The 27996-nt window shown below is 48.4% G+C and overlaps 1 protein-coding gene across 9 annotated transcripts; it reads right to left on the reverse strand.

The window, feature by feature from the left end:
* Positions 1-3: 3 nt before the first annotated feature.
* Positions 4-27996, reverse strand: PLA2G4D (phospholipase A2 group IVD). 9 transcript variants are annotated; one of them, XM_057722428.1, is made up of 21 exons: positions 27863-27996; positions 26633-26767; positions 23532-23604; positions 23200-23336; positions 21553-21684; positions 20816-20856; positions 20382-20424; positions 18937-19000; positions 18470-18606; positions 17452-17562; positions 17284-17321; positions 16971-17106; positions 16520-16656; positions 15062-15284; positions 8324-8441; positions 7822-7959; positions 7499-7606; positions 7156-7347; positions 6714-6880; positions 5880-6066; positions 4-4720 (listed from the first exon to the last, which is right to left on the reverse strand). In XM_057722428.1, exons 4-21 carry the CDS (start codon positions 23284-23286, stop codon positions 4494-4496), a joined length of 2286 nt encoding a protein of 761 aa, XP_057578411.1. In that variant the 5' UTR covers positions 23287-23336; positions 23532-23604; positions 26633-26767; positions 27863-27996; the 3' UTR covers positions 4-4493. The 9 variants fall into 9 exon arrangements, 8 of the variants coding, with proteins under 8 accessions (XP_057578411.1, XP_057578413.1, XP_057578412.1 ...); XM_057722430.1 differs by having other exon boundaries at positions 26633-26815; positions 27863-27992; XM_057722429.1 differs by having other exon boundaries at positions 26633-26812; positions 27863-27991.

Here is a 27996-nt window from a genome sequence, read left to right on the forward strand (position 1 = left end):
GTGTTTTTGTTTTTGTTTTTGTTTTTTTTATAGTGAAAGGATACAAATTGAAACCAGCCAAAGAAAGAGACCACAGGGCAGAGTCTGGGAGGGGCTAAATGGAATTTTCAACTGTCCCCTCTCCATGGAGTCACAAACAGAATTACCTCCTCCTGGCCACAGTGTGTGACAATACTCTCAGAGCACCACCAGCCAGGGGGCTTGAGCCTTTGATGTCCAGAATGTTTACAGGGACTCTACCACTTACTGCCCACATGGCTGACCTTTAGTCTCCAAGCCCTCCAGGAGGTCAGGCTAATAGCTCTAGTCCCAGTTCCTCTGGAGGTTGGAACTGATAACAGCCTGTTCCAGAGGCCTCATCAAAAATCACACTGTCAGGCTGTCCAGCAGCCAAAGCCTCCAGGCAAACAAAGACTGTCCCATCAGGCAGACCATTCCAGGGGCCAGACCCCTCTTTAGGTCAAGTTAATTCTTCCCAATAGAGTAGGGCAAGCTCCAAAGTGCCCAAAGATGCATGGTGGCATGGCTGTTAGAAGCCTGGCATTGATTTTAAAGCCTCCAGTTCCAGCTCTGGCTTTGCCACTTCTGAGTTTAGTTATCTTAGCAAGTTGCTTAACTTTTGCTAATGCCCACCAGCCAAAGACTCCCTGGAACATCACTGTAGTTGAACAAATTTGAGTTTATTGGTCCTTGTTGCAAGGAGACTGTATACTGTGGGGAACCATGGAGTGTCTCAGTAAGTGGGAGGTGGGAGGGGGTTATTGTAGGATTTGGGCTTGTGTGAGGTGATTTACAGTGTAAAAAATTAATAAACAGAACCCTCAGATAGAGTCAGGAGGCCGGGGGGGAGCTCTCATGCTCTATAACAATAGCAGAACCCAGTAGGAAGAAGAAAGACTCTTCTTTCTTGGCAAGGACTTAGACAATGAAAAGCCATGGACTCTGTTAACTAGAGCCCTCCCAGCTTCCTTTTCCTCTCTGTAAAAGTGTCATCTTTCCCTTGCAACGTGGGACCTTGCACACACACACACACCCCTGACCCCCACCGCCCAGTTCCACAGAGACAGAATCTCTTGCACTTGGGGACAAGACCTCACCCTATGTACTTCTTCAGGCTGTTCATCTGTATCCAATAAACTGGTAAATGTGTTTCCTTCTATCCTGTGAGCAATTCTGGTTAATTATTGAATCCAAGAAAGGGATCATGGGAACCCTGACTTATAGCTGATTAGTCAGAAATATAGATAACAACCTGGGACTTGCAATTGACACGTGAAAGAGAGGTAGTCTCATGGGGCTGATCCCTTAACCTGTGGGATCTGATGCTAAATCCAGGTAGATGGTGTCAGAATTGAGGTGAATTGTAAGACTCCCAGATGGTGTTGCAGAGAATGGCTTGATGTGGAAGAAAGCCCCACTCATTTGGTGACTAGAAATGTCAGAGGTATTCTGTGTGAGAAGTAAAGGAGAAATCAGAGTGTTTTTTCCTATTGAAGCCAGTATACCACTATCAACATCACTGAAAAATAAGAGTTTGTTATGAAATGGAAAAACTGTAGAGTCAAAATAAAGCCAAATACATGAGAGGCAGAGGAGAGGTCATCAAATGAGGGCCATGATCTGTCACCGTGACACCTACCTGGGGCCAGGGCAGCCAGAATTGTGTGTGTGTGTGTGTCCCCCTTTGAGTGTAGGAGATTATAAGTGAATGTAACAGCAATACATAACTGGATTATATATCATGACCAAGTGGGATTTATCCCAGTAATGCAAGGTTGGCTTAACATCCAAAAAATCCACTACTGCCATATAGCACATTAAAGAATAAAGTGGAAAAAAATCACATAATTGTCTCAATAGACACAGAAAAAGCATTTGACAAAATTCAACACCTTTCATGATAAAAAACACTAAAGGAACTAGGAATGGAATGGAATTTCCTCAACCTACTAAAGGGTATCTAAGAAAAAATGCTTTGCTTCCAGTATTATGTACAAGACAAGGACGTCTGCTCTTGCCACTTCTATTCAATATTATACTGTTCTAGTCAGGAAAAGAAAAAGAAATAAATGGCATTCGGAGCAGAAATAAAGAAGTAAACAATCTCTATTTGCAAGTGACATGATCTTATAAGTAGAGAATCTTAAGGAGTCAAAAAAAAAGAGAAAACTATTAGAGCTATTAAGCAAGTTCAGCAAGATTATAGAATGCAAGATCAATATACAAACATTAATTTTATTTCTTTATAATAGACATGAGCAATTCAAAAATAAAATTAAGAAAAGAACTCAATTGATAATAGCATTAAAGAGAACAAAATACTTAGGAATAAACAAGTGTAAGACTTGCTCATTGAAAACTATAAAACATTGTAGGAAGAAATTAAAGAAGACCTAAATAAATGTAAAGACATCACGTGTTCATGAATTGGGAAACTTAAAATTGTTAAGGTGGCAATACCCCCCAAATTCATCTACAGATTCAATTCAATCTCCATTAAAATTCCAGCTATCTTCTTTGCACAAATTGACAAGCTAATCCTAGTATTCATATGGAAATTCAAGGGACCCTGAATAGCCAATACAATCTTGAAAAGGAAGAACAAAGTTGGAGGACTCACACTTACTGATTTCAAAACATACTACAAAGCTACTGTAATCAAGACAGTGTGATATCAGCATAAGGATAGACAAATAAATCAATGAAGTAGAATCAGAGTCCAGAAATAAATACTCACATTTACAGCTAACGGATCTTCAGTGAGGTTGTCAAGACAATTCAATGGGAAAAGAACAGCCTTTTCAACAAATGGCTGGAAGAATGGGATATTCACATGCAAAAGAATGAAGTTGAACCTCTACTTCACAGATATACAAATGTAAAACTCAAAACAGATCAAAAACCTAAATGTAAGAGGTAAAAGTATAAAACCACTAGAAGAAAGCATAGGTGTAAATCTTCATGATCTTGGATTAGGCAATGGCTTAAATATAACACCAAAAGCACAAGCAGCAAAATATACATAAACTGGGAATTACCAAAATCAAAAACTTCCATGCTTCAGAGGATATCATAAAGAAATCGAAAAGCCAACCCACAGACTAGGAAAAAAACCTTGCAAATCATACATCAAATCAGAGAACACATAAAGAACTTTTTTAATTCAACAAAAAGACAAATAATCCAATTAAAATGGGGAAAAGATCCGAATAGATATTTCTCTAAAGAAGATATACAAAAGGCCAATAAATGTGCGAAAATATTCTTAACATTGACATTATGGAAACGCATATAAGAAACCACTTCACACCCACTAGGATCATTATAATAAAAAAGACAGACAATAACAAGAGTTGGCAAAGACTTGGAGAAAGTGGAACCCTCATACAATGCTGCCAGGAATGTAAAATGGTGCAGCTACTTTGGAAAACAGTCTGGTAGTTCCTCAAAAGATTAAGTGAAGAATTACCATATGACCCAGCAATTTCACTCCTAGATATATATGCAAGAGAATTAAAACACTGCCCACACAAAAAGCTGTACATGGATGTTCATAGCAGCATTATTCATAATAACCAAAAAAGCAGAAACAATCCAAATGTCCATCAACCCATGAATAGATAAATTGCGATATATCTACACAAGGGAGTATTATGCAGCTATAAAAGGGATGTAGTACTGATACCTGTTATACCATGGATGAATCTCGAAAGTGTTATGCTAAGTGAAGGAAGACACAAAAGGCCACATATTGTACGATTCCATTTATATGAAATGTCTAAAATAAGTAAATCTAAAGAAACAGAAAGAAGATTAGTGGTTGCCTAGGGCTGGGGTGGAGATGGTTTGAGGTTGACAATTAAGGGGGGAGGGGTTTCTTTTCGGTTAATGAAAATGTTCTCAAATTGATTGTGGTGATGGTTTCACAGCTCTGAATGTATACTAAAAGCCACTGAATTGCACACTTTAGATGGATAAACTATATGGCTTGTGGGTTATATCTCACTAAAGTTGCTTTAAAATAGCATAAGAAGAGGAGGCGGCAGAGGAAAAGCAGGAGCAGAGGCAGTAAGAGGGGCCTGTCAGGACATACTGTGATTCCTGATACCTGGAGCCACCTTTCAGGCCATCCCCTGCCCCGCCTGTCCCTACTCCTGGTCTGGCACCTCCAGCTTGCACCTCAAATCCATTCTGTTCAGGCGTGGAAAGGACTACATGTGAATGTTTGGTTGAACCAGCTGTTCTACATGCTGACCTGGTGAGGAGTTTGTTTTCAGCTCCTCTCAAAGCAGCTATGAAGGTGACGGAGAAATCTGGGTGGGACACAGCCCCCTCTGGGTGGTGAGACCAGCCGTAGAGGTGGCCTGAGCCTGGGAGAACCTGGGAACTCCAGCCCCCTGAGGGTTGTGGCTGTGCCCACCGCAGGTGGTTAAGCCCTCAGCCCCTGGAGGGGTCAGAGTGTGGCCCTCAAATCCTGGGGCCCCCAAGAAGTCTTAAGTCTGTGGCCCTGGAGGCCTGGCTCCCGGGGCCCGGTGCTTCAGAGCGGTCCTCAAAGCCTGCAGGATGGTGCCCCGGCTGTTCCGGATGTTGTAGTCACTGAGCTGTAGCAGGCGGTCGAAGTCTTCCTCCTTATAGGTCATGTTGAACATGGAATAGGGGGAGGTGACCCTGCTGAGATCCACCTGGCCGGCTGGGAGCTCTTCGGGGCTGCGCTGGACACCTGCCCAGGGGTGGGAGGGGGTTAAGGGCAGGGCCCAGAGGCCTCCAGAGCTGGCAGAACTGCTCCTGGCGGCTGGACACAGGGGTGAGTGGCTCCCCTCTGGAGGGGTTCCTCCCAGCCCCGTGTCCTTTGCCCAGAACTCTCACTGGGGACAGCATGATGCTCTTTTGAGCCATGAAGCATGTCGTGCTCCCCACATTTTCTCGCAGCATTACACATCTCCCACTGTTCAGGCCACCCCCTGATATCCACCTCACCTTCAGGGGTAACGCGGAAGCAGCAGGAAAACAAAGTCCTGTAGGTTAGTGAGTGGATTCTTAAAACTCACAATGGAAGCAAGCATCTGAAAACCAAAGTGCTTTTGCTTTGCAAGAAAAAGTCTTTGTTGAGAGAGGAAGAGAATTCCAAGATGCGGGCTGAGCATGTTAAGAGTGAAGCTGGAAGGTTCAGGATTATGGTGGGAACTAGAAAGCCAGAAAATTGCACAAAGGCAGGATTAAGGTTTTCCATCAAAAGGAGGTAAAAGTCTGACCAGCCAGTGGGAGGCAAGGATTAGAAGGAATGTGATGGAGGTTCAGATCTCGGGGGCCCTGGCGTAGAGGCCCAGCTCCCTGAGAAAGGACCCCGGAATGGGCTGCAGTAGAATGACAGAGAGGCCAGTTGTGACCCCAGGCAGGTTTAGGGGAATCCGAGAGAGAGAGAGGACTGGGGCCTCTCTTTCCTGGCTGTCCAGCCTGGGGTGGGGGTGGGGGTGGGTGAGGGGGAACACTTTAGGAAGTCCTTTAACAATGTGCCGTGTGGCATTGGTGGTAGAACGGTGACAGTGCGGGGATTCCCATACACCCCACCCCCACCCCAGAGCAGGGGAGGAGAGCCCAGGTGTAGCAACAGGCACTAGGGGAGAGGGAGGCCAGAGGAGCCTGCAGTCATGGCAAAGAGGTCAGCAGCCCGGTGACTGCAGACAGGAGGGCCCTGCAGGGATCTGGACATCCACAACAGACCAGGGTACTGCCATGTCTCAAACTGGGTGGGACTAGCCTTAAGACTCTCCTCCCTCTGCTGGCCGCAGGGGCACTGGGAGGGCCCAATGCGGTGCCTGTGAGGGGCCAGGCTGCCAGGCTGTTAGGGAGTGGGGGTTGGGTTGGGGGGAATGCCTCACCAGGGGCTGAGTGGTCCTTGAAGGAGGCGTTGACCAGAGGGAAGTGCAGCAGGACAGGGGCGTCAGGGCGGGTGGGGTCCGAGAAGAGATGGCACTCCCGGGGCTGGTGTTGGTCCTGAGGGACGGGCTCCAGGCAGGGAAACGGCAGCCCCCGGGCCCGGCAGTCCAGCTCTGTCTGCTGCAGCACCTGGCAGGGAAGAGGGGGCTCAGAGAGCACCGGCTACTTCCCAGTCATCCCAGGTCAGCACTCTAGAGAATGCTAGGACAGCTCCAGCCCAAACTGACTGCTCGGGACAACCTGGTTCTGTCTGCTCGTGGCCCAGTCAAACTACACAGTGCCTCGGAGGGAAGCAAAGGATCCCGGTGGACGGCAGTATTGTTTGGCTAAAATCTTTAGGTGGGGTACAGACCTAGCACTCTTTCTTCATTTGGGATTGCTGTTTCTGGGATATATTCAATCTCAGAGTCTTGAGGGCCTCAGTAGGGGACCCACTTCTGTCTCACGGCCCTACCCACCTCCCTCCCCAGATTCCCCAGAGAGGCCCCTGGGAAGGTGGATGTGGACAGGACAGGCTCTCCTCCTAGCTCTGTCCAGTGGTTCCTCTTGGAGTGGGCATGGCGAGCTTCCTCCCTGTCTACCGTTCTTGGGAGCCCAGGGCCCCAGCACCTCCACAGCTCTTCCCAACCCTGGCAGGAGCCTTTGGGTCAGAGCCCGTCACCTCTCCCTCCCCTTGGGGACCCAGAAGGTCTGGGCCAGTAGCACTACTGCTCGGCCCTGGAGCATGGCCTCGCGAGGTAGAGGGTCTGGGGTTTCCATGGGGTGACCAACAGCACCTCAAAGGGCGAGGACAGAGAGTAGTCGAAGGAGAGTATGAGGTCCAGCCTGCGGCCTGGCCGGAACATGGAGGGACAGCTGGTGTTGAGGAAGTAGCCGGCATCTACCAGGCAGAGCTGGGGCTCCTGTGGGGTCAGCTGGCCGGGGGAGGAGTCTACCTGGCAGTCTGACGGGGGAGGCAGCAATACTCAGGGGCAGCCGCTCTAACACAGATCAGCCACTCGCCCCCTTCACACTGCATTTGCCTCCAGGTCCCCTGCTAACCTCTGGTGTCCCTCCCTGAATGCACATGCCACCCCCGCCCTTCCCAGGAGCTTCTTCAAGCCACACCCCAGAAGTGGATGCTGGGACCCCCCCAAGGCCTCTACCATCCCAAGCTATGGTCCATTTCCACCCAGGAGCTCAAACTTATTATCCGGGACCCATGGCAGTGGCCCTTACCTGCCCAGGTGGAGAAGTCTTTCTGGGCACAGTAGTCCTGGTGCAGCTGGAGACCCCGGAGGAAGTTGGAGCTGCGCTGGTAGAGTGGTCTGCTTGTTAGGAAACCCTTAAATGTCTGGGCCAGAGCTGTTCCAGGCTGCAGCCACAAGGCCTCGGGCCATGAGGAAGTCCCCGAGGAGGCAGGAGGCTCCTCTGAGCCCAGAGAAACAGACATTGGTCCAGTGAGGGGCCTGGAAATGCCTGGTCCTGCCTCCCCTTAACAGTCCCCCCCCACCTCAACCCTGCAGCATCTGAAGGGAAAGTGGCTTCACCGAAGTCTCCCCTCAGTGCCTCCCTTTCTTACCCAGGTTCCTGATCTTGTCCTTGATGTGCTGCTTCCAGGCATCACTGGAGCTGGTGAGGTCATACCAGGCGTCCAGTAAGTTCAGGGAGAAAATGTTGCTCCAGATACCTGAAGGCCAAACCCCCAAGAGAGGTCAGCCTCAGGCCTCAGCACCCTGCGCTCCATCGCTTGAAAGCCAGTGGCCCCCACCCTTGGGTACAGATGGAGAATGGGAGGCGGAGCGGGCTGCCCCTGCACTGGCCCTTCCCCACAGCCCAGGAGCCACCCTCACCAGGGGCTCTGCCCAGACCTGGGTACAGGGCCTTCAGAGTGATGACCCTCACCTTCTAGAAAGCAGATCCGGGACTCAGGGACCCTCTTCATCAGCTGCCCCATGAAGAACTCAGAGCCGAAGAGCTCAGAAGGCACAAAGGCTCCATACTTCAGGAACCCGGTCTCATAGGGGGAGAACTCGACCCACTCTGAGGGGGCAGGAGGGAGAGGCAGGAATGAGAGGATAGTGGGCTGGGGAAGCCCCAGCTCTGACAAGGGCCAAAGACCCTGTCCCCCAGCAGGCCTCAGCCTCTTCCCGTCTGGCTGTCTCTTGAGCTGATCCCTCCCCCACCCAGCCCTTGTCTGCATCCTCACCACAGCCCCTGCCCCAGGATGGTGAGCTCTGCTGGCTGGCTCATCAGCCCATCAGAGCCACCACCCTCCCAGAAGCCTGGCCATCTGTGCAGGAGTTTCCTGTGTGAATTCTCTGGAGACCCCCAGGGTGCAGAGAAGATGTGCGTGTGTGTGTGTGTGTGTGTTGGAGGGTGGAGTGGATAGGACTGAGGACTGTACCCTTGAAGTCCAGGGTCTGCAGACTGTTCTCTTTGACATTGAGGCTCAAGTAGAGGGGCAGAGGGTTCTGGCCCCGCTCCAGCGCAGCTCTCTGTCCTGATAGCTTCTGATCCATCACCTGGGGTGGGGCATGAGGGCTAAAGTAAGGTTGGAGCAGGCAGGGTGGGGGCACAGGCTGGGGGTGAGGAGCATTGGGGTCTGGGTGGCATGGGTGGGTACATGATTCAGTTCCCACTCCTGACCCCACATTCTGACCGGCTCCACATGTAGGGTCGCCATGTAAGGCTATGTGCTGTGTATCTACAGAGAGTACCATTCACAAGGACCACGACATCAACAGTGACACCCAACCCTGCATCCTGTGGTTCCAGTGGCCCATCTGTACGGGTTGAAGGGTGGAGGGGACATGAACCCTGATGCAGAGACATAAAGGTACACACACACACACACACACACACTGCTTTCCAGAAAGGACTCGGAAATCCCCCTTCAGTATATATTGCAACCTTTGCCAGGGGATGGGCTGCCCCTTCTAGGTTCACCTGGATGCAGTTCAAGTTTCAGCCCCTTCCAAACTCTCCTGACATACTCGCCCCAACTCATCTCCTCTGTTCCTGCTTTGCACAGTATGAAGTTGTACCCCACTATTTATCCTTGCCTTCTGTGTCTAATTTTCCCTCCGGTAGAACTCCAAACTCTGGCAAGAGCTATGGCTTGCCTTTTGGGGAAGCCTCTGCAGAGCCTCACTGAATTCTAGGGGAACAGAAAGCTCTCCTTCTATCCAAGACCAGAGATGCAAATGGGGTTCATCTCAAGCCTCAGCAAGGTTAATGGTGGTGATTGCCTGGAGCCACACCTGAGAAAGGATCCTGCTGCCACAGGCCCTAGGCTGTTTCTCATGGAGCAGTATGTGTACCATGAACACACCACCTCTCTCTTAGGCTCTCTGAGCTGGAAGGCACCCCACTCAGCAGCTAGACCTAGGGGGTTCCCACCCTGCCATATCACCTTTATCATCAGATTTATTTATATATACTGTCTACAAGAAACCCACTTCAGACCTAGGGACACATACAGACTGAAAGTAAGGGGATGGAAAAAGATATTCCATGCAAATGGAAGTCAAAAGAAAGCCAGAGTAGCAATACTCTTCTCAGACAAATTAGACTTTAAAGTAAAGACTATTACAAGAGACAAGGAAGGATACTACATAATGATTGAGGGATCAATCCAAGTAGAAGATATAACAACTGTAAATATCTATGCCCCCAACATAGGAGCACCTCAATACATAAGGCAAATGCTAACAGCCATAAAAGAGGAAGTCAACAGTAACACAATAATAGTAGGAGACTTTAACACCCCACTTACATCAATGGACAGATCATCCAAACAGAAAATAAATAAGGAAACACAAGCTTTAAATGACACATTAGACCATCTCAACTTAATTGATATTTATAGGACATTTCATCCCAAAACTACAGAATACATTTTCTTCTCAAGTGCACATGGAACATTCTCCAGGATAGATCACATCTTGGGTCACAAATCAAGCCTTGGTAAATTCAAGAAAACTGAAATCATATCAAGCATCTTCTCCAACCACAATGCCATGAGACTAGATATCAACTACAGGAAGAAACTTGTAAAAAATACAAACACATGGAGGCTAAACAATATGTTACTAAACAACCAAGAAATAACTGAAGAAATTAAAGAGGAAATAAAAAAATATCTAGAAACAAATGACAATGAAAACACAACGACCCAAAACCTACGGGATACAGCAAAAGCAGTTCTAAGAGGGAAGTTTATAGCAATACAGTCCTACCTCAAGAAACAAGAAAAATATCAAATAAACAACCTAACCTTACACCTAAAACAATTAGAGAAGAAGAACAAAAAAAACCCCAAAGTGAGCAGAAGGAAGGAAATCATAAAAATCAGATCAGAAATAAATGAAAAAGAAATGAAGGAAACAATAGCAAAGATCAATAAAACTAAAAGCTGGTTCTTTGATAAACAAAATTGATAAACCATTAGCCAGACTCATCAGGAGAAAAAAGGGAGAAGACGCAAATCAACAGAATTAGAAATGAAAAAGGAAAAGTAACAACCAACACCGCAGAAATACAAAAGATCATGAGAGACTACTACAAGAAACTATATGCCAATAAATTCGATAACCTGGAAGAAATGGATAAATTCTTAGAAAAGTACAATCTTCCAAGAGTGAACCAGGAAGAAATAGAACATATGAAAGCACCAATCACAAGCACTGAAATTGAGACTGTGATTAAAAATCTCCCAACAAACAAAAGCCCAGGGCCAGATGGATTCACAGGTGAATTCTATCAAACATTTAGAGAAGAGCTAACACCTATCCTTTGCAAACTCTTCCAAAATATAGCAGAAGGAGGGACACTCCCAAACTCATTCTACAAAGTCACTGTCACCCTGATACCAAAACCAGGCAAAGATGTCATAAAAAAAGAAAATTACAGGCCAATATCACTGATGAATATAGATGCAAAAATCCTCAACAAAATACAAGCAAACAGAACCCAAAAGCACATTAAAAAGATCATACACAATGATTAAGTGGGTTTATCCTTGGAATGCAAGGATTCTTCAATATATGCAAATCAATCAATGTGACACATCATATTAACAAACTAAAAGATAAAAATCATATGATAATCTGAACAGATGCAGAAAAAAACTTTTAACAAAATTCAACATCCATTTATGATAAAAACTCTCCAGAAAATGGGCATAGAAGGAAGTTACCTCAACATAATAAAAGCCACATATGACAAACCAACAGCCAACATCATTCTAAATGGTGACAAAGTGAAAGCAGTCCCTCTGAGAACAGGAACAAGACAAGGGTGCCCACTCTCACCATTATTATTCAACATAGTTTTGGAAGTGTTAGCCACAGCAATCGGAGAAGAAAATGAAATAAAAGGAATCCAAATTGGAAAAGAAGAAGTAAAATTGTCACTCTTTGCAGATGACATGATATTATACATAGAAAACCCTAAAAGATTCTACCAGAAAACTGCCAGCACTAATTGATGAATTTAGTAAAGTAGCAGGATACAAAATTAATGCACAGAAATCTCTTGCATTCCTATACACTAACAATGAAAGAGCAGAAAGAGAAATTAAGGAAACACTCCCATTTACCATTACAACAAAAAGAATAAAATACCTAGGAATAAACCTGCCTAAGGAGGCAAAAGACCTGTATGCAGAAAACTATAAGACACTGATGAAAGAAAGCAAAGATGATACAAAAAGATGGAGGGACAGACCATGTTCTTGAATTGGAAGAATCAACTTTGTGAAAATGACTATACTACCCAAAGCAATTTACAGATTCAATGCAATCCCTATTAAATTACCAATGGCATTTTTCACAGAACTAGAACAAGAAATTTTATGATTTGTATAGAAACACAAAGACCCCGAATAGCCAAAGCAATCTTGAGAAGGAAAGATGGAGCTGGTGGAATCAGGCTCCCTGACTTCAAACTATACTACAAGGCTACAGTGATCAAGACAGTATGGTACTGGCACAAAAACAGAAATATACATCCATGGAACAGAATAGAGAGCCCAGAGATAAACCCATGCACATATGGCCACCTTATCTTTGTCAAAGGAGGCAAGAATATACAACGGAAAAAAGACAGCCTCTTCAATAAGTGGTGCTGGGAAAATAGGACAGCTACATGTAAAAGAATGAAATTAGAACACTTCCTAACACCATACAGAAAAATAAACTCAAAATGGATTAAAGACCTAAATATAAGGCCAGACACTATAAAACTCTTAGAGGAAAACATAGGCAGAACACTCTAAGACATAAATCAAAGCAAGATGCTTTTGAACCCACCTCCTAGAATAATGGAAATAAAATAAAAAATAAACAAATAGGACCTAATGAAATTTAAAAGCTTTTGCACAGCAAAAGAAACCATAAACAAGACAAGAAGACAACCCTCAGAATGGGAGAAAATATTTGCCAATGAAACAAAGGATAAAGGATTAATTTCCAAAATATACAAGCAGCTCATGCAGCTTAATACCAAAAAAGCAAATCACCCAATCTACAAATGGGTGTAAGACCTAAATAGACATTTCTCCAAAGAAGACATGCAGATAGCTAACAAACACATGAAAAGATGCTCAACATCACTAATCATTAGAGAAATGCAAGTCAAAGCCACGAGTTATCACCTCACACCGGTCAGAATGGCCATCATCAAAAAATCTAGAAACAATAAATGCTGGAGAGGGTGTGGAGAAAAGGGAACCCTTCTGCACTGTTGGTGAGAACGTAAATTTGTACAGCCACTATGGAAAACAATATGGAGGTTCCTTAAAAAACTAAAAATAGAACTACCATATGACCCAGCAATCCCACTCCTGGGCATATATCCTGAGAAAACCATAATCCAAAAAGAAACATGTACCACAATGTTCACTGCAGCACTATTTACAATAGTCGGGACATGGAAGCAACATAAATGCCCATCAACAGATGAATGGATAAAGAAGATGTGGCACATATATACAATGGGATATTACTCAGCCATAAGAAGGAATGAAATTGAGTTATGGTACCATAAGTTAATATAGTATAGTGATAATACTTTTTTTTATCTAAAGACTTAAATTTGAAATCAACACTAAATTTGTCTCAATAAAGAATTATTTTAAAAAGCACATAGTGAGGGACTTCCCTGGTGGTGCAGTGGCTAAGAATCCACCTACCAATGCTGGGGACATGGGTTCAAGCTCTGGGCTGGTGAGATCCCACGTGCCCCAGAGGAACTAAGCCCAAGCCACAACTACTGAAGACTGTGTACCTAGAGCCCATGCTCCACAACAAGAGAAGCCACCACAATGAGAAGCCCGCACACCACAATGAAGAGTAGCCCCTGCTCACTGCAACTAGAGAAAGGCCGTGCACAGCAACGAAGACCCAACACAGCCAAAAAGTAAAAATAAATGAATTTTTAGAAAAAAGCGCACAATGAATGTGAACTTTAAGAGGTAAAGCATGATGACTAACAAAAAAAAAAAAAAAGAAACTATATTTGAAAAGCTTTCATATTGACACAAAATTTTTAAAACTGCATGGGTAATTAACCCATGCAACAAGAGGAAGTCACAACGATAAATATATTTAAAACTACGCTCAGTCTCACTAAAAATCAAGGAAATTGAAAACTACAATAAACTTTCCTTTCACACCCATAAAGTGAACAGACATTTAAAAGTGTGAAGAGCATGTAGAGAAAAAGAAACTATGATACACTGGTGGTGGGAGGGTGAATTAATACAACCCTTTTGAAGAACAATTTGACGATAGCTAGGAAAGTTAAAGGTATACAACCCAGTGGCCTAACGATTCCACTACTGGGTATATATCTTCAAGGCTCAGAGAATCTCTAACACATCGGCACAAGGAGACTTGTACAAAACCAGTGTGCACGTCATACCATATTTTCCTTAAGGATATGCATTTTCATAAAAGTATATGTAATAAAGTATATAATAAAGGTTTATAAGATATGTATTATGTATTATATAATATTATAAATTGTACAGATACATATGTGATGATAAACCTAAACTCAGGATGGCGGTTACCTCTGGGGAGGGAGGGAACTGGGCTTAGAGGGGGGTCCACAGGGGGCTTCAGCTCTTCCTGTAACATTTCATTTCTTAGGCTGATTAGTGAGATCATACATATTCCTTACATTGTTCTTTGTGCATTTTCTTAGCTCTAAACACTATTGTAAAGAATATTTAATAATTAATACTAAGATGTTATAATAAATATTTTTAAACTAATTAATGAAAAACAAGAATGGCTGGTAATATCCAAGAAGCATTGTGCTTGCCAACAAGAATCAAATTTAAAGAAAAAATTTAAAGCAGATTCACTTTTGGTTAGTTTACATGATAATCATTCTTGGTCAAATGCCTGATATTCAAAAATAAGAGAGAGAATATATTTGATAGTTCACCTTTTTGTTATACATATTAAAAGTATTTTTTTGTGTTTTAGTTGTTTCAAATGTTTTAAAAGAAATTTTGTTCAGGTAACTATATGTGGTAAAACAACACTGAAAAAAAATCCCCGATTTTAATAATTGTATCAGTTAATGTAAGATCCAGCGGTTAATTTAGTAAGCTTTTCTTAAAGAAGCAATATAAGTATTATTCTCATCCTCACTGTACAGATGAAAAAACTGAGGCACAGAGAGGTTAAGTAATTTGCCCAGGGACACATAGCTAGTAAGAGGCATTGGGACTAGAATTCAGGAAATCTGGCTCCAGAGTCTGTATTTTTAACACTACCATGAAGACAAAGAAGAACACATTTCATATTATAGTATAAATAAAATAAAATTAAAGCAGTTCCAAAAATCTCACTGACTCAAACACAGTGCTTAACTGACTTTGGCATTGACTGGTCCCTAGCTCTTGGGAGATCCAGAAATTTCTGTTCCATAGCAACTAATTGAAGAATAATCTGGCTCCAAAAGTAGACATCCCAAAGTTCGCAGACACTGAAGCACAGGGGTTCCCACATCCTTCAACCACGGGTCTCGCTTACCCAGAAGGAAATGCGCACGTGCATCAGCGAGCAGCAAGGCTGCCCGGGCCCGACCCGTGCACACCCGGGCCACCTCGCCTGCGCAGGCACCCTACCTGACCGTGCAGCATGAACTCCAGCACCAGACCCCACAGGTCCACAAAAGTCGTGGGGTGTCCTTGCTCAGCCCGCTGCTCCAGCTCCTGATGGTAGCTTGCCAGGCGCTCAGGAGAGAAGGCCTCCAGCTTGCTCTTGACCATGTGCTCCCGGGCGTGTCTGATGGCTCCCTTGAGGTCCCTCTGCGACCACTCAGGGTCCCCATACAGATGGGCCATTGTCCTGAGAGAACAAAGGAACATTATAGTAGGAGGCCATGGCTCGGCATGGGTCGCGGCAACTCCAGCTTCCACCCTCCGACTTCTCCCAACGTGTGGCCCCTGCCGCTGAGGCCCCGCCTGTGTGGAAACTGTCCCGGGGCTTTCTCTGTGTCTTGATCAGTACTGTCCAACATAAATAGAATGGGAGCCACATATGCAATTTAAGTTTTCCTAGTAACCACATTTTTAAAAAGTAAAAAGAGATCCGAAAAAGTTTATTTTAATAGTATATTTCATTTAATTCAATATCTAAAAATGATCATTTCAGCATGTAATCGATTTAAAAATTAATATAAATTTATATTTTTTCCCAACTGTTTTCAAAGTTCACTGTGCCTTTTGTATTTATAACACATCTCAGTTTGGACCAGCCATATTTCAAGGGTCAATAACCACATGTGGCTAGTGTCTGCTGTATGGTACAGCACAGCTGTGGACCCTACTTCCATCTTAATAGGCCTGTTCTGAGGCCCTTTAAGACTGCTTGTTAACAGCTGTCACCTAAACTCCTCTGAGGAGTTTATTCCTCTTTTACTCCTTAAATTCAACAAGACTCAAAGGAATGAACCTCTAACAGGGAGAAGTCCCATTTCTTCATAGGCGGAGAGGAGTATAGGGAGGCAATGCTGTCTTTAAGTAAAATAGCATCTCTTGATCTCAATTTCCTCATCTATACTATACAATAAGAGAAACTACCCCAGAGAGTTGCTGTGAGGATTAAATGAGGCAGCAACCATCTGACGCATACCAGAAGCTCTGAAAAAAGCTGCCAGTTCGGAGCTTCTGGTATGCGTCAGACGTGTTCAGTGCTTTACCTGGGCTGTCCTGCTCCAATCCTATGAAGTATGTACTGTTATTACCCCTATTTTGTAGATGAGTCAACTGAGAATCAGAGGAAATAAGTTGCTCAAAGTCATCTATCCAGTAAGTAGTGTTGCAGAAACTCAAATCCAGCTCCTTCTGAATCAGCTATCTCACACCACTTCAGCAGCATGGAATGGATGTCCTGCAATGCCTCGCTCATGGCAGGACCTCTGAATGTCTGTTTCTTCCCTTTTGAGAAAGCCACTTGGCACCCATCAGACCATACTGCTCACACCCACTTGGCTTCCCCACATAGAGGGTCCCTCTGACGTCCACTCCATTTTCCCTCGGGGCCTGATCATCTCTGGTCTTCCAAGTCCCCAGGGCCCTCACCACGTAGAGCCCGAGATGCCACTGAAGTAAGTCACACAGTCCAGAAGGCCCAGCTTCTGCAGGGCCAATAGGTGGCCATAGAGAGAGGTCATGGCCCGGGCACCTCCTCCTGTGGCCATGATGCCCACGACGGGGACCTGGGTTGCAAACAGACACAGGCTGGCTTAACAAGGACAGGGATGGAGCTTCTTCCTGCCTCCAGAGAAGGGACCTTGTGGTCAGGGCCTGAAGGAGTCAGGATTAGAGCTGGCGCCTGGCTCCTCCCCAGCAAATGACAGCTCCCAGCCTTGGACAGATCCCCAAAGAGAGCTTCCCCATGCCCCATGTCTCCCCCCACATGCCCACTCCCCAGTCTCTGCTGACTGGAGGATCCGGAGAGGGCATAGCAATCAGGTACTCACTTAAGGCCAGTGCAAGGTATCTGCACCCACGTCCCCCTGCGCCCACAAACCTCATCTTCCTGTAGGTCTCTGTCCAGCTGCAGGGCCTGCTTCAGGGCCTTGGCCACCACCTGCTTCCTCCTGCTCAGGAAGGCTTTCTCCTCTTCACACAAATCGAAGCCCAGATGCACAGCCAGCTCCTTAGGACTGGGGCAGTGGAGGATCCGAGGGTCAGGGGGCATCTGCATAGCTCAGCCACTGGTGGTCAAGCCCACCACAACTGCCAAATAAACTGCCTGCTCCCAACCCCCCAGGACCACCCTTTTCATGTACTCCCCAGTCCCATGACTACCCCTGTTCCCCACAGATACGAATGTCCCTTACCAGCTCTCAGCCTTGAGCTGCAGCTTCACTCCTGGGGCCTGAAATCAAAACAACAGACCCCACTCAGAATGTCCTAAACCCTGAGGCGAGTGTGGGTATCTCCTGGGGGCCCTGGGCTCCCCCATCTTCATTCTCACTGGCACTTCCCATCCAGCTGAGGCCACTTACATTTGCAGCAGGAATGTCAACGGTCACCTCCTTCCCCATGGCCAAGGACCTCAGGGGCACAGTGAGGGGCTCAGCTAAGTTGCCCGAGTTCCAGCCACTGCTATTAGAGCTCTGGAAGGAAAATTCATTCATTCATTCACACGATGAATCCTTACTATCTAGACAGTGATCCGGACAGACACAGGCCCTCCCTGATAATACCAAACTAATTACAGTATTTACAGTTATTGTAATTACAGTAATTACAATTACTCATAATTATAAAAATAATAGCTAACCAAATCACTTTGCTGTACACGTGAAACACATATTATAACTCAACTATACTTCAATAAAAATAATAGCTTATATTTACTTTAGTATAATAATAGCTAATATTTATCATTCTAACTGAATCATGTGCATGAGTTTGTAAAGAAACAGGTGAAGAACTGATGTTAGTATTGTAAAGGAAACAAGAAGTGAGATGTGACAGAGTAATCAAAGGCGGGGTGTGCGGACTATGTTTAAAATTGGGTGTCAAGGAGGGCCTCTGAAGAGGTGCCATTTGAGCTGAGATCTAAAAGAGGAGAAGGAGGAGGAAGTAGAGGAAGAGGAAGAGGAGCAGGCAGCCTTGGAAGGAGCCACAGGAGGACAGGGAAAGCACTTGGTGTGTTGGAAAAGCAAAGAGAGACAAACATGGCTGGAGCATCGGGAAGGAGGGGAGCATGGAAGACAACGCGGCAGCAGAGGCGGGCAGGGGCCAGGTTACGCAGGGCCTACGGACCCAGACATGGGGTTTTATTCTAAGAGCTTTATTGGAGGAGCCACTGAAGACCTCAGACAAAGACTGATATGTCATAGCCCCCAGGCCCACTCTAGGCCCCTGGTGATCCTCCCTGTCTGCCGTGGGCACGTGCCCAGCTAGGGGAGGCTGACAAGGCCACGGGGGCCTGGCCTTGGCAGGAGGGTGGCCAGAGAGAGGCCTGCAGCAGCTGAAGGCTGGGGTTGGCAGGGGCGCTCCAGAGCCAAGACCTACCCTCAGGCACCCACTCAGCTCTGCCTCTTGGGCCGCCACATAGTGGAAGCGGAAGGCAGAGGCTGTGCCCAGGGCACGTGTCTGTGTGTCCTCATATGAGCCCTTCAGCACCAGCTCCAGCTCCAGCTCATCCTGATCTAGGGAGAGAGTGGACAGGTTAGCACAAGGGAAACAAGAGCCCGGAACCCCAGCTAGGATCCAGGAAACCGGCAGTACTACCCACGACAAGGGGAGGCCGGATGGCGGGACCATGGCAAACAGCGTTCTGGAAAGGGCTCTCCACAACCCCCATGGGACACCCCCTCCTGCAGCATGCCCTCCCCCAGGTCAGGGGGACTCTCTTGCCGGGAGGAGACCCGTTGCCTGTGTGCTGTGTGGGACTCCTCCTGCTGTACAGTTTCCCAGCCACCCCCTTCCATCCCCCACATTTCAGGCAGAGGCCAGACCTCATCCTGAGCAGGTCTCACCTGCAGCCACAGCTGTGCTCCCCGTGCTGTCTAGTTGGACATCCAGGCGTGACAGCTCTCGGGCCTGGGGCAGACCACACCGTGGGCAAGGGGCTCTGCCGGGGAAGCTGAGGTCCCCTCAACCTCACCCCCTGAGCCCCACTGTCCCAAATCTACCACACACAGCACCAGAAGCAGGGTCCAGAGTGGGACCAGGTGCAGAAACCCCTCATCCCAGCTCTGATCCACCGCAACTGCGAAGCCAGATGTCCCAGGGCAGCCAGGAGAGAGCCATCTCCACCCGGCCCCCCTTGGCTCCTAGACTTGCCAAACTTCTGAGATCTCTGACCCGCAGCCCTCAGGTCCCATTCTATCTTCTCTATGTTTCTCCGCCGACTCAACCTGGAGGCTGTATTCTACTACAACTTCTCCCAAATAGTATTATGCAACCCACTGGTCCCCAGGATGATGGAGTGGATCAGAGAAACTCTTAACATTTCAGCAACTAGAGTATCGCCTGACTGTCCTCCAGTCAACTGACTTGCCACGGGAGCCTGCTGCATCCTCTCTGTAATGCGTGCCAGCTGAGGCCTGCAGCCCACTCAGCTCTTGCTGCTCCCCTCTCCCATAGAACTGCTGAGGTCATCAACATGCCGCTGGTCTCCATCACCTCTGATAAGAGGCAGCTGCTATAGGTGTGGCAGTTTTAAGGGGTATTTGAAAAAGTCACACTAGCCCATCAAACAGGCACTCGTAGGACCACCAGCGTGAGTGCCTGCTTCAATTTTGAACTCCGGCTGCCTTACTCACCACATGAAGGGCCCGGCTTTGCTCCCAGGTCTTGCCTGTGATGCTGGTTGGGGATGTTACTTTGAATGGAAAGTTTCGAATCATTGCTCACCACCCGTTCCTGTCCACTGCGGTTTCGTGAGCTTGCTGTGTTTTAGGAGAGCTGACCAGGACCCTCCATGGTCCCGAGGAGGAGCTGATTGACCCCCAACCCTATCTCAAAGCTGCCAATTGGAAGCACACCACACTGGAAACTCCCTCCAAGGCTCATTGTTTTTATTTTAACAACCTGAGCCTGCTGGCCTGGCCTGTGAGTCTTCCTCGCCACCTTCAGGGCTAAGAACTATGAATTCATCACACGTGAGTAACACCATCAGGAAATGCCTAAAATTCCCCCAAGGCTCCCTCAGCCATCCTGCCTTGGGCTCAGCAGAGCCTGGGCCTCCCCTCTCTCCAAGTTCCATTTAGCCCCAGGCCCCTCCAAGCCCAGACTGCAGCCCCAGGTGAGCACCTAGCCGAGAGGCAGACTGGTCTTACTGCAAAGCCCCGTCCTTGCCTTGTCCCTTCCGGCCCACCCACCAGGTAGCCACCCCCGACCCCCCCACCCCAGTGTCTGCTCTGGGACCCTTCCCTTAGCGCCCGCCATCCCCACCCCCAGGCCTGGGGAAGGTGGTTACCACAAGCACGTTGTTGGTGATCAGGTTTTCTGGGCAGTCTGACCTGGAAAAATCAAACCATCCGGAGTCCAGCCTTGCAAAGGCAAATGCTTCCTGTACTGATGTGCCCCCTCCCGGCCGGGACTGCACCCAGGTGGGGCTTCCTTGGGTGACCTGGCGGGTTCTCTAAGTCCTGGATACAATTCAGGGTGTGGGGAGATGCTTTTGAAGGGTGAAAGGTGAGGAGAGAGGGAGAGAGGGAGAGTAGGGCAGAGAAAACACTGGCCTTTCTCTCCTCATTTCTCTGAGAGGGTCCCCCCATGCTGACTGGCAGGGGTGGGAGATGAACAGCAAATCTGGGCTAGACAGGCCAATGGGCAGATCTGGGTCAAAGATATTTTCCTAAGGAAAACCTAGGTCTTGAGACACTTCCTGGGCTGTGTGGTATTACTCACGTTTTCTCCATCAGGAACTCCACGTCCAGCTCCTCTGGTCCCTGAAATTAAAGATGAGCAAACTGTCACATGTCTTTAGAAGTGACACAGCTCCTTTACCTGTGTTATCTTATCATCCCAAGCAGCCTCTGAAGGAGGCACAGTGTTATGTCCCTTTCCATTTTACAGATGAGGAAATTGAGTCTTAGGGAAAGATGGGCTGCCTGCCCTCGTTACCCATAGCTAGCTAGATATCCCTGCCTGGCAAGGCTGAAGGGGAAGATGAGGGCACAAGCCAAAGGAGGCTTGAAGATGCCCAGGGCACATTTCGTCTTCCTCTCGAGGGGGACCAACTCCAGAACTCTGCCCTCCATGCCTCCAGACTTCGCTGCTGGAGAAAGAGCAGAAATCTTCATCACGCAGGCCTGGGGCACCATCGGAGGGTCAGAGGCAGTGAGCAAGAGTGATGAGCCCACACCCCCCAAAGAACTGGTCACACCGAACTGTGTTTTGTGGCACATGAGGAAGTTTTCCATCACCCAAAAACCTCCATTCCCCGTAGATGACTAGAATTCCTCCCTTAAGTGATTCAGCCCGTTTAAGCTCCTCCTTTCCTATTAAAATGTAAATATCTCTGGGTGGGCCTCCACTCTTTCTGCAAAGGAGTTCAACCCAGCAGCATTCCAACAGATGGGAGAAACTGTGCCACTTCCTCAGCCTGGAGCTGAGTGGTGGGGCTGATGGGGACCTCCACCCACCTGGGGACGCAGGGAGAAAGTCTTCCGGAGCAGCCTGCCAGGGACGACTTCAGAGACATCGAAGAGAATCTTGAAGCAGGCGTCGTCCTGCTTGACTGGGTCCTCATCGTAGATGCTTAGCTCTAGAACATTCTAAGGACCGTAGAACAGCAACTTAGCACATTATTAACGCATAGCTGTGGCTCACACCTGTTGAACCCTCACTTGATGCCAAGGACCAGGAAAGATTATTATGCCCCCAAACTTTGTACTTCAAAATAAAAATAATGGTAAAACCTAAAAGCAGTAAAAGGAAATTCAGCAAAGTTCCTAATTTCCCCCTGCTAATTTTTGTTTTTATAAAAAATAAAATTCACAAATACAGGAAAAGATGCTCAACATCACTAATCATTAGAGAAATGCAAGTCAAAGCCACAATGAGGTATCACCTCACACCAGTCAGAATGGCCATCATCAAAAAATCTAGAAACGATAAATGCTGTAGAGGGTGTGGAGAAAAGGGAACTCACCTGCACTGTTGGTGAGAACGTAAATTGGTACAGCCACTATGGAAAACAGTATGGAAGTTCCTTAAAAAACTAAAAATAGAACTACCATATGACCCAGCAATCCCACTCCTGGGCATATACCCTGAGAAAACCATAATCCAAAAAGAAACATGTACCACAATGTTCACTGCTGTACTATTTACAATAGCCAGGACATGGAAGCAACCTAAATGCCCATCAACAGGTGAATGGATAAAGAAGATGTGGCACATATACACAATGGAATATTACTCAGCCATAAGAAGGAATGAAATTGAGTTATTTGTAGTGAGGTGGATGGACCTAGAGTCTGTCATACGGAGTGAAGCAAGCCAGAAAGAGAAAAACAAATACCACATGCTAACTCATATATATGGAATCAAAAAAAATGGTACTGATGAACCCAGTGACAAGGCAAGAATAAAGATGCAGATGTAGAGAACAGACTTGAGGACACGGGGTGGGGGGCGAAGGGGAAGCCGGGATGAAGTGAGAGAGTAGCATTGACATATATACACTACCAAATGTAAAACAGATAGCTGGTGGGAAACTGCTGCATAACACAGGGAGATCAACTCAATGATGGGTGATGACTTAGAGGGCTGGGATAGGGAGGGTGGGAAGGAGGCACGGGAGGGAGGGGTTATGGGGATATATGTATAAATACAACTGATTCACTTTGTCGTACAACAGAAACACACAACAGTGTAAAACAATTATAGTCCAATAAAAAGCTTAAAAACATTAAATAAATAAAAAATAAAATTCTTTCAAAGAGTTTCCCCACTCCAACCTCCACCCCTGCTTTGCTGGTTCCCCACAGCACGGTAGGTACCAGGCACTTACTGGTAGTCTTCTGGGCATGATCACATTTAACTTCTTACAAGCCAGTGAGGAGGGCTTTTATTGCCTCCATTCCATAGACTGGTTCAGCAAGGACCAACAGGTTGCCATTCACATTCTCTCACAAACAGCACTTCCAGGCTGGGGCACAAAGACATCCCCTTCCCCAGTTTCTCTGCTTGAGCTCCAGAGGAAGGCGTGCTCTACCCCAAGAACCTTCCCTGTGTGGGGTACGACCTGTCCTCAGGTGGGTGGCCAGGGGTACTCTGACCTTTACCTTGACCTGATTTTGGATCAGAAAAGTGAAGGTCTCGTTCCATATAGGATGATTGGAGTTGGTGAGTGTTTTGGTCTTAAACTTCATTCCAGATGCGGTTGGCAGCTGCAGGATCACATAGGGATCTGCCTCGCTTACTGCCAACATCAAGAGAAGCGTTGTGAGAGAGAATTCCTCACATCCCTCTCCAGGGGCCTCACCAGGTTCCTCCCAAGACCCCTGCAGCCACTCTGTGCAGCCCAGCCCAGCCAAGCCCCAAGGCACTTGTCTGGGCCTTTCCTGTAGGACCTGATCCTCCCCACACCCCTAGAGCCCGGGACACAGTTACTCACACAGGTCAGCCCAGCCCAGGCCCCGCGCCTCCAGGACCTTCACGGTGAGCCGCCAGCAGGCAGAGGCCTCCTCCTGGAGAGAAACAGACCACCGGGTCCCTCCTGCTCAGTCACAAGCCCCACCAATGGGTGCTGAGGCTTCTTCTAAGGTGCTGGCTGATGCTGCCAGGCATTCTGCGGCCAAACAGCCTTTGCCCACCACTGTCCCTGGGGCCACGGTCCTAGGCCGCAGCAGTCGAGGAATGGCAGACCACACGGGGTAGAATTTGTGGGACACCTTCCCTCCAGGGACAGGATTGCGCAGTAAAGTGAAGAAAGCAGGGAATGGAGGGCCAAGGAACGGCCACCACACTGGACATGTCGCTTTGGGGTCAGCCACCCCCAGAACTCCCAGCCCTTTGGTAAAGGGCAGCCCTTTGGTAAAAGCATGTGACCCTGCTGCCCAGTGTTCCCCCCGGGCCCTCTGGACAGGAAGTGGGCACTTGACTCCTAGAGGCTGAGCCCTGGGGAGCCCAGTGCTCCGTGATGGCCTCAAGTATAAACCCTCTCTTGGGTGTGAAATGGGAAACTCCAAGAGCATCAGGCTGTTACTGTGAGCAGGGGGTGAAAGGTATTAAGATGCTGACAAGGCCACATCAGACCACAGACAAGCCCAATAAAGTGGAAGAAGAAACTGAGTGGGCAGAAGCTTGGAGGGACCAAAAAGAGGAGCAGTCGCAGGTGGCAGGAGGAAACACGGAGTGCAGGTGGAGCGTGGCTGAGCCTTGCTAGGGACAGAGCCCTGGGTGGGGGGCGGGTATCCTGAAACCCCTACTGCTGAAGTCCTTAGCATGCTGGGATCCAGGAGGCCCTCGGGTTTCTATTCTTCCTGAGGCCCTGCTGGGTAGATTTTTCTGGATACCTGCACACATTTCTTATGATAAGGCCCTGTGATCTGAGGCAGAGACAGCACTGTGTTTGCGTGGTGGACATTCAGCACTGCATGGTGGGGAGACAGCACTGTGATGAAACCAAAGCTCTTTCCTACTCTGCACCCTCCCATGACCAGTCCCACTCCTGTGCGTGTGACCTGAAAGTCTCGGCTCCCACAAGGGACCGTCTCTGCTCTGCACAGGTGCTACCTGCCAGGGGCTGGCTCAGTGTCCATGGGGCCGGCTCTCCATGCCCCACAGAGAAGGGGCCACAGCAAAGCCAATCAGGCTTGTGCCCCTGCCCCCATGCTTCTCCCCTGGGCCCCCACATCATCCCTGTCCTGCTAAGTGTCTTTGTCATCCCTGTCAGCACTCTGGCAGAGAACACATGACCCTCCCAGCAAGGTAGACTGGTTTCTCCCTTCTTGGGGATTAATGCCAGTTTGTAGTTGACAGGGGTTTAGTGACTTTTTAGACACCTGGTTCCATTTCTTCCCCACACCCAGATTCCATCACCTCCCACCACAGAGAAAATGCTGGCTGGGACCTGGGTTCCTGTGAGGAGTCGCGCTTCAACACCCACTCCAAGCTGTGGGGGGAGGCAGAGGCAGCCCAGGCACACCCCACCTCAATCCTCAGGGCCACAGCCTATGTGGGCTGCTCTAAAGCCACTTGGGGCTGCTAAGAATTGCCCCCAATTGCCCCCCAGCCAGCCACCGTACCCAAGTTGAGGGTTGCTGCTTATTTCCTCCTCTGGTCACTGAGAGCCTCTCAACCTCAGAAAGCCCACTGTGTCCTGGAGGATATTTTTCCTGGGATGAAAGCTCATTCTCCTCACCTCTAAGAGTGTCACTAACACAGAGCACCTGGAGGATGGGCTGTGACAATCACTACAAAGACTGGTCATTGCTGGGGCAGGAGAGAGCAGTGGTCAAAGGCAGGCACCCAGCCAGGTTGTCTGGATCTAAACCCTGGTCCTCTGCTTACTTGCTGTGTGACCCAGGACAAGTCATTAAACTTCTCGGTGCCTCTGTTTCCTCATTGTAGTGGAACCAATAATAGTATCAACCTGACACGGTGTTCTGAGGCTGAATGTGTTAATGCCTATAAAATGCTTAGCAAAAAAGTAATAATTTTCTAGATAGCTGCTCTTATTACTATTTATTAAGTGCTTGTTATGTTTCTAGCTGCTATACTAAGCATATTACATATTCGAACTCAATTTATTCTCACAACACCCTCATAAGATAGTTCTCTCATTTCCTCCCATTTTACAGATGAGAGAATTGAGGCTTGGCAAAGTTGACTCGCTCTAGGTCAGAGAGTTAGTGATATAGTTAGGATTTAAACCCAGGTCTTCAAGGCCAGAGCTCACAACCCCCATGCAGTTCTACCTTCTTAGGAGTTTGCTTCTTTGTAAAAGCATGCAAGATACCGCCCCCCTGCGGCCCGTCCCCCCCCCCCCCCCCACTGCCATGGATGTCTAAACATTAGAATTTCACAGATTTGTTTTAGACAAATAGGATTATTGAGCCAACTAACATGTTAACTAATAGGATTCTTTTCTCCTGAGGGCTCTGGGGCTTCACCTTCCCTATTGAAAGATCCTCCCACCTGGAATACTGCCTTCATTGATGGCTGACCCTGGATGCTCATGGAGGGGTCTCCAGCAGGGTCCCCCACCCAGCTTCCTATAGCATCCTGGAAGTGCCTCCCTGCTGACAGTCCCAGCCATCCTCTCTCCCCCTGCATAGGGACCCCCGGGGCCTCCTCCATCCTCCTCCATGGCTCAGTGCTAGTCTCTGCCCATCACGGGGGATGTGGCCCAAGGGAGACTGAGGAAGGCTGGATTCCCCAGACTGGGGTCCAGAGGATCTATAACCATGGGGTCTTCAGCTGAGGGAGAAAAAGGAGCAGGCTGCCTTTGCCCCCTGCTGGCACCCATTGACCTCCACTGGGGCAGTGCAGGGAGGTTGGAGAGACAGGGAGTGGAAGCTGCAGGCACAGCCTCAGGCCCTGAACCTTCTAACTCAGGCTGAGATGATGCTCCTGGACCACACAGCTGGCACATCCCAGAGCAAGTCCTGGATGCCTGGCCTGCCCTGCCAGCCAAGCTCCTGTTGCCAAGGCAGGCTCCAGTTCCCCATTCCAACAGGGAAGAGGCGGGGTGAGCCTACCACTGAGACTCACCTGCCCCCGGAGCTGACTTGAAGTCCTCAGGGACTCGGCCAGGCCTGGAACTGTCAGGCAAGGTGCTTTGCAGATGTGTGGGCAAAATCAGGCTCCCAGGGCCACTGAATCTTGGGCTTCAGTTTTGTCCCTAGGCTGGGCCCAGAGCAGAAAGAGGGTGGGAAGAGAAGGATGCCCAGCCTTCTCCAGGAAGAAGAGGAGGAAAGGGGACACTTTGGAAACCTGCACAGCTGGATCCTGGGGCTCAGGCTCTGACAGCTGGAGCCAGAACTGTCCAGCCCCTCCACCACCCTTCTCCTGCAGCCTTGGGTTCCCTCCAGCCCCCCATCAGGACGTTTCCATTGATGTCTGCCTTAGCAAGGGTCCTCCAGATCTCAGGCTGACACGGGCTGGGGCAGCAAGTGTCCTGCGATGGAGCAGTCCCTATCTGTCTTTCCCAGGAACCCCTACTGCCTGGCCTGCCCCAATCAAGTCTTCTCCAGGAGCACCTGGACCCAACTCAGGCCTGGATCTCAGGGCCAAGCTCCAGAAGCCTGGCCAGGTCTGTGAATGAGGCAAATGCCTCAGGACAGCGATCGTGGCCCCCTTCGTGGCCACCGTCTAGGGCAGCAGGGGATACCCAAGGGCCAATCCTTCCGGCCTGGGTCCCTGGCAGAGAATGAGAAATCTGGGCTTAGGGGAAGCACGTGGCAGAGGTGGGAGCGAGCAGTCTGTAGGCCTCTTTGGCCTCATAGCTCATAGGCCAGGCAAATAATTTGAGGTAGATGGGGCCTGGGGTTGGCAGAGCTCCTGAAACACACATTGCGGTTTCTGGGCTCCAGCCAGTTCCAGGAAGGCCACTGTCTGCAGTGGTGGGCTATGGGCCTGGTGGGGTCTCCTATGACATGCCACCACTGCGTTCTCTGATGTGGTGCGTGAGCCTTTGTGGGGAGGAAAGGGAGGGGCTCTAAGAGGGCTGCTGCCTGGTCAGCGGAGACTCTGGTGTCCTGGGCTCTCACTTCTGTGGATGCTAATTGTCCATCCCACCCACTCCCCATCCCTCAGCAGATTCCCTCACCTTCTGCCTCCCACCTTCAGCCTTTGCCTAGGTGGAGACCCCACGTCTGGGACCCAGCCCCTCCCCAGAGACCAGAATCACCTTGGTTTCAGCCATGTCAAGCTTCTTAGAATGCAGGCCCTGGCTCCAGACCCTGCCCCGAGTGATGCCGACAGGCTCAGTGACATTATTACCTGGTGAGGATGGCCGGGTGGTCCCCTAGGTGTCTGTCTCTCCATGCCAAACCTTTGGCTTCCCTCCAGGCTCAGTTTCCACCAAGGTGCCAGGTCCCTGGCTGGCTGGCAGCGACTACTCCACTGGAATGGGA

This window comes from Hippopotamus amphibius, chromosome 2, assembly GCF_030028045.1.
Source record: "Hippopotamus amphibius kiboko isolate mHipAmp2 chromosome 2, mHipAmp2.hap2, whole genome shotgun sequence".
Lineage (NCBI taxonomy): Eukaryota > Metazoa > Chordata > Mammalia > Artiodactyla > Hippopotamidae > Hippopotamus > Hippopotamus amphibius.

Bases quoted from the DNA above. Each gene is read 5' to 3' on its own strand.
- PLA2G4D (XM_057722427.1), bottom strand. From the start codon at position 27,907: ATGGAGAGACAGACACCTAGGGGACCACCCGGCCATCCTCACCAG. The intron at 19,001-20,381 runs GTAACCACCTTC...GGTCTGCCCCAG, and splicing joins TCACCAACAACGTGCTTGTG to GCCCGAGAGCTGTCACGCCT. The intron at 7,960-8,323 runs GTACAGTCCTCA...CTGCCCCCTCAG, and splicing joins GCAGACCCTGGACTTCAAGG to AGTGGGTCGAGTTCTCCCCC.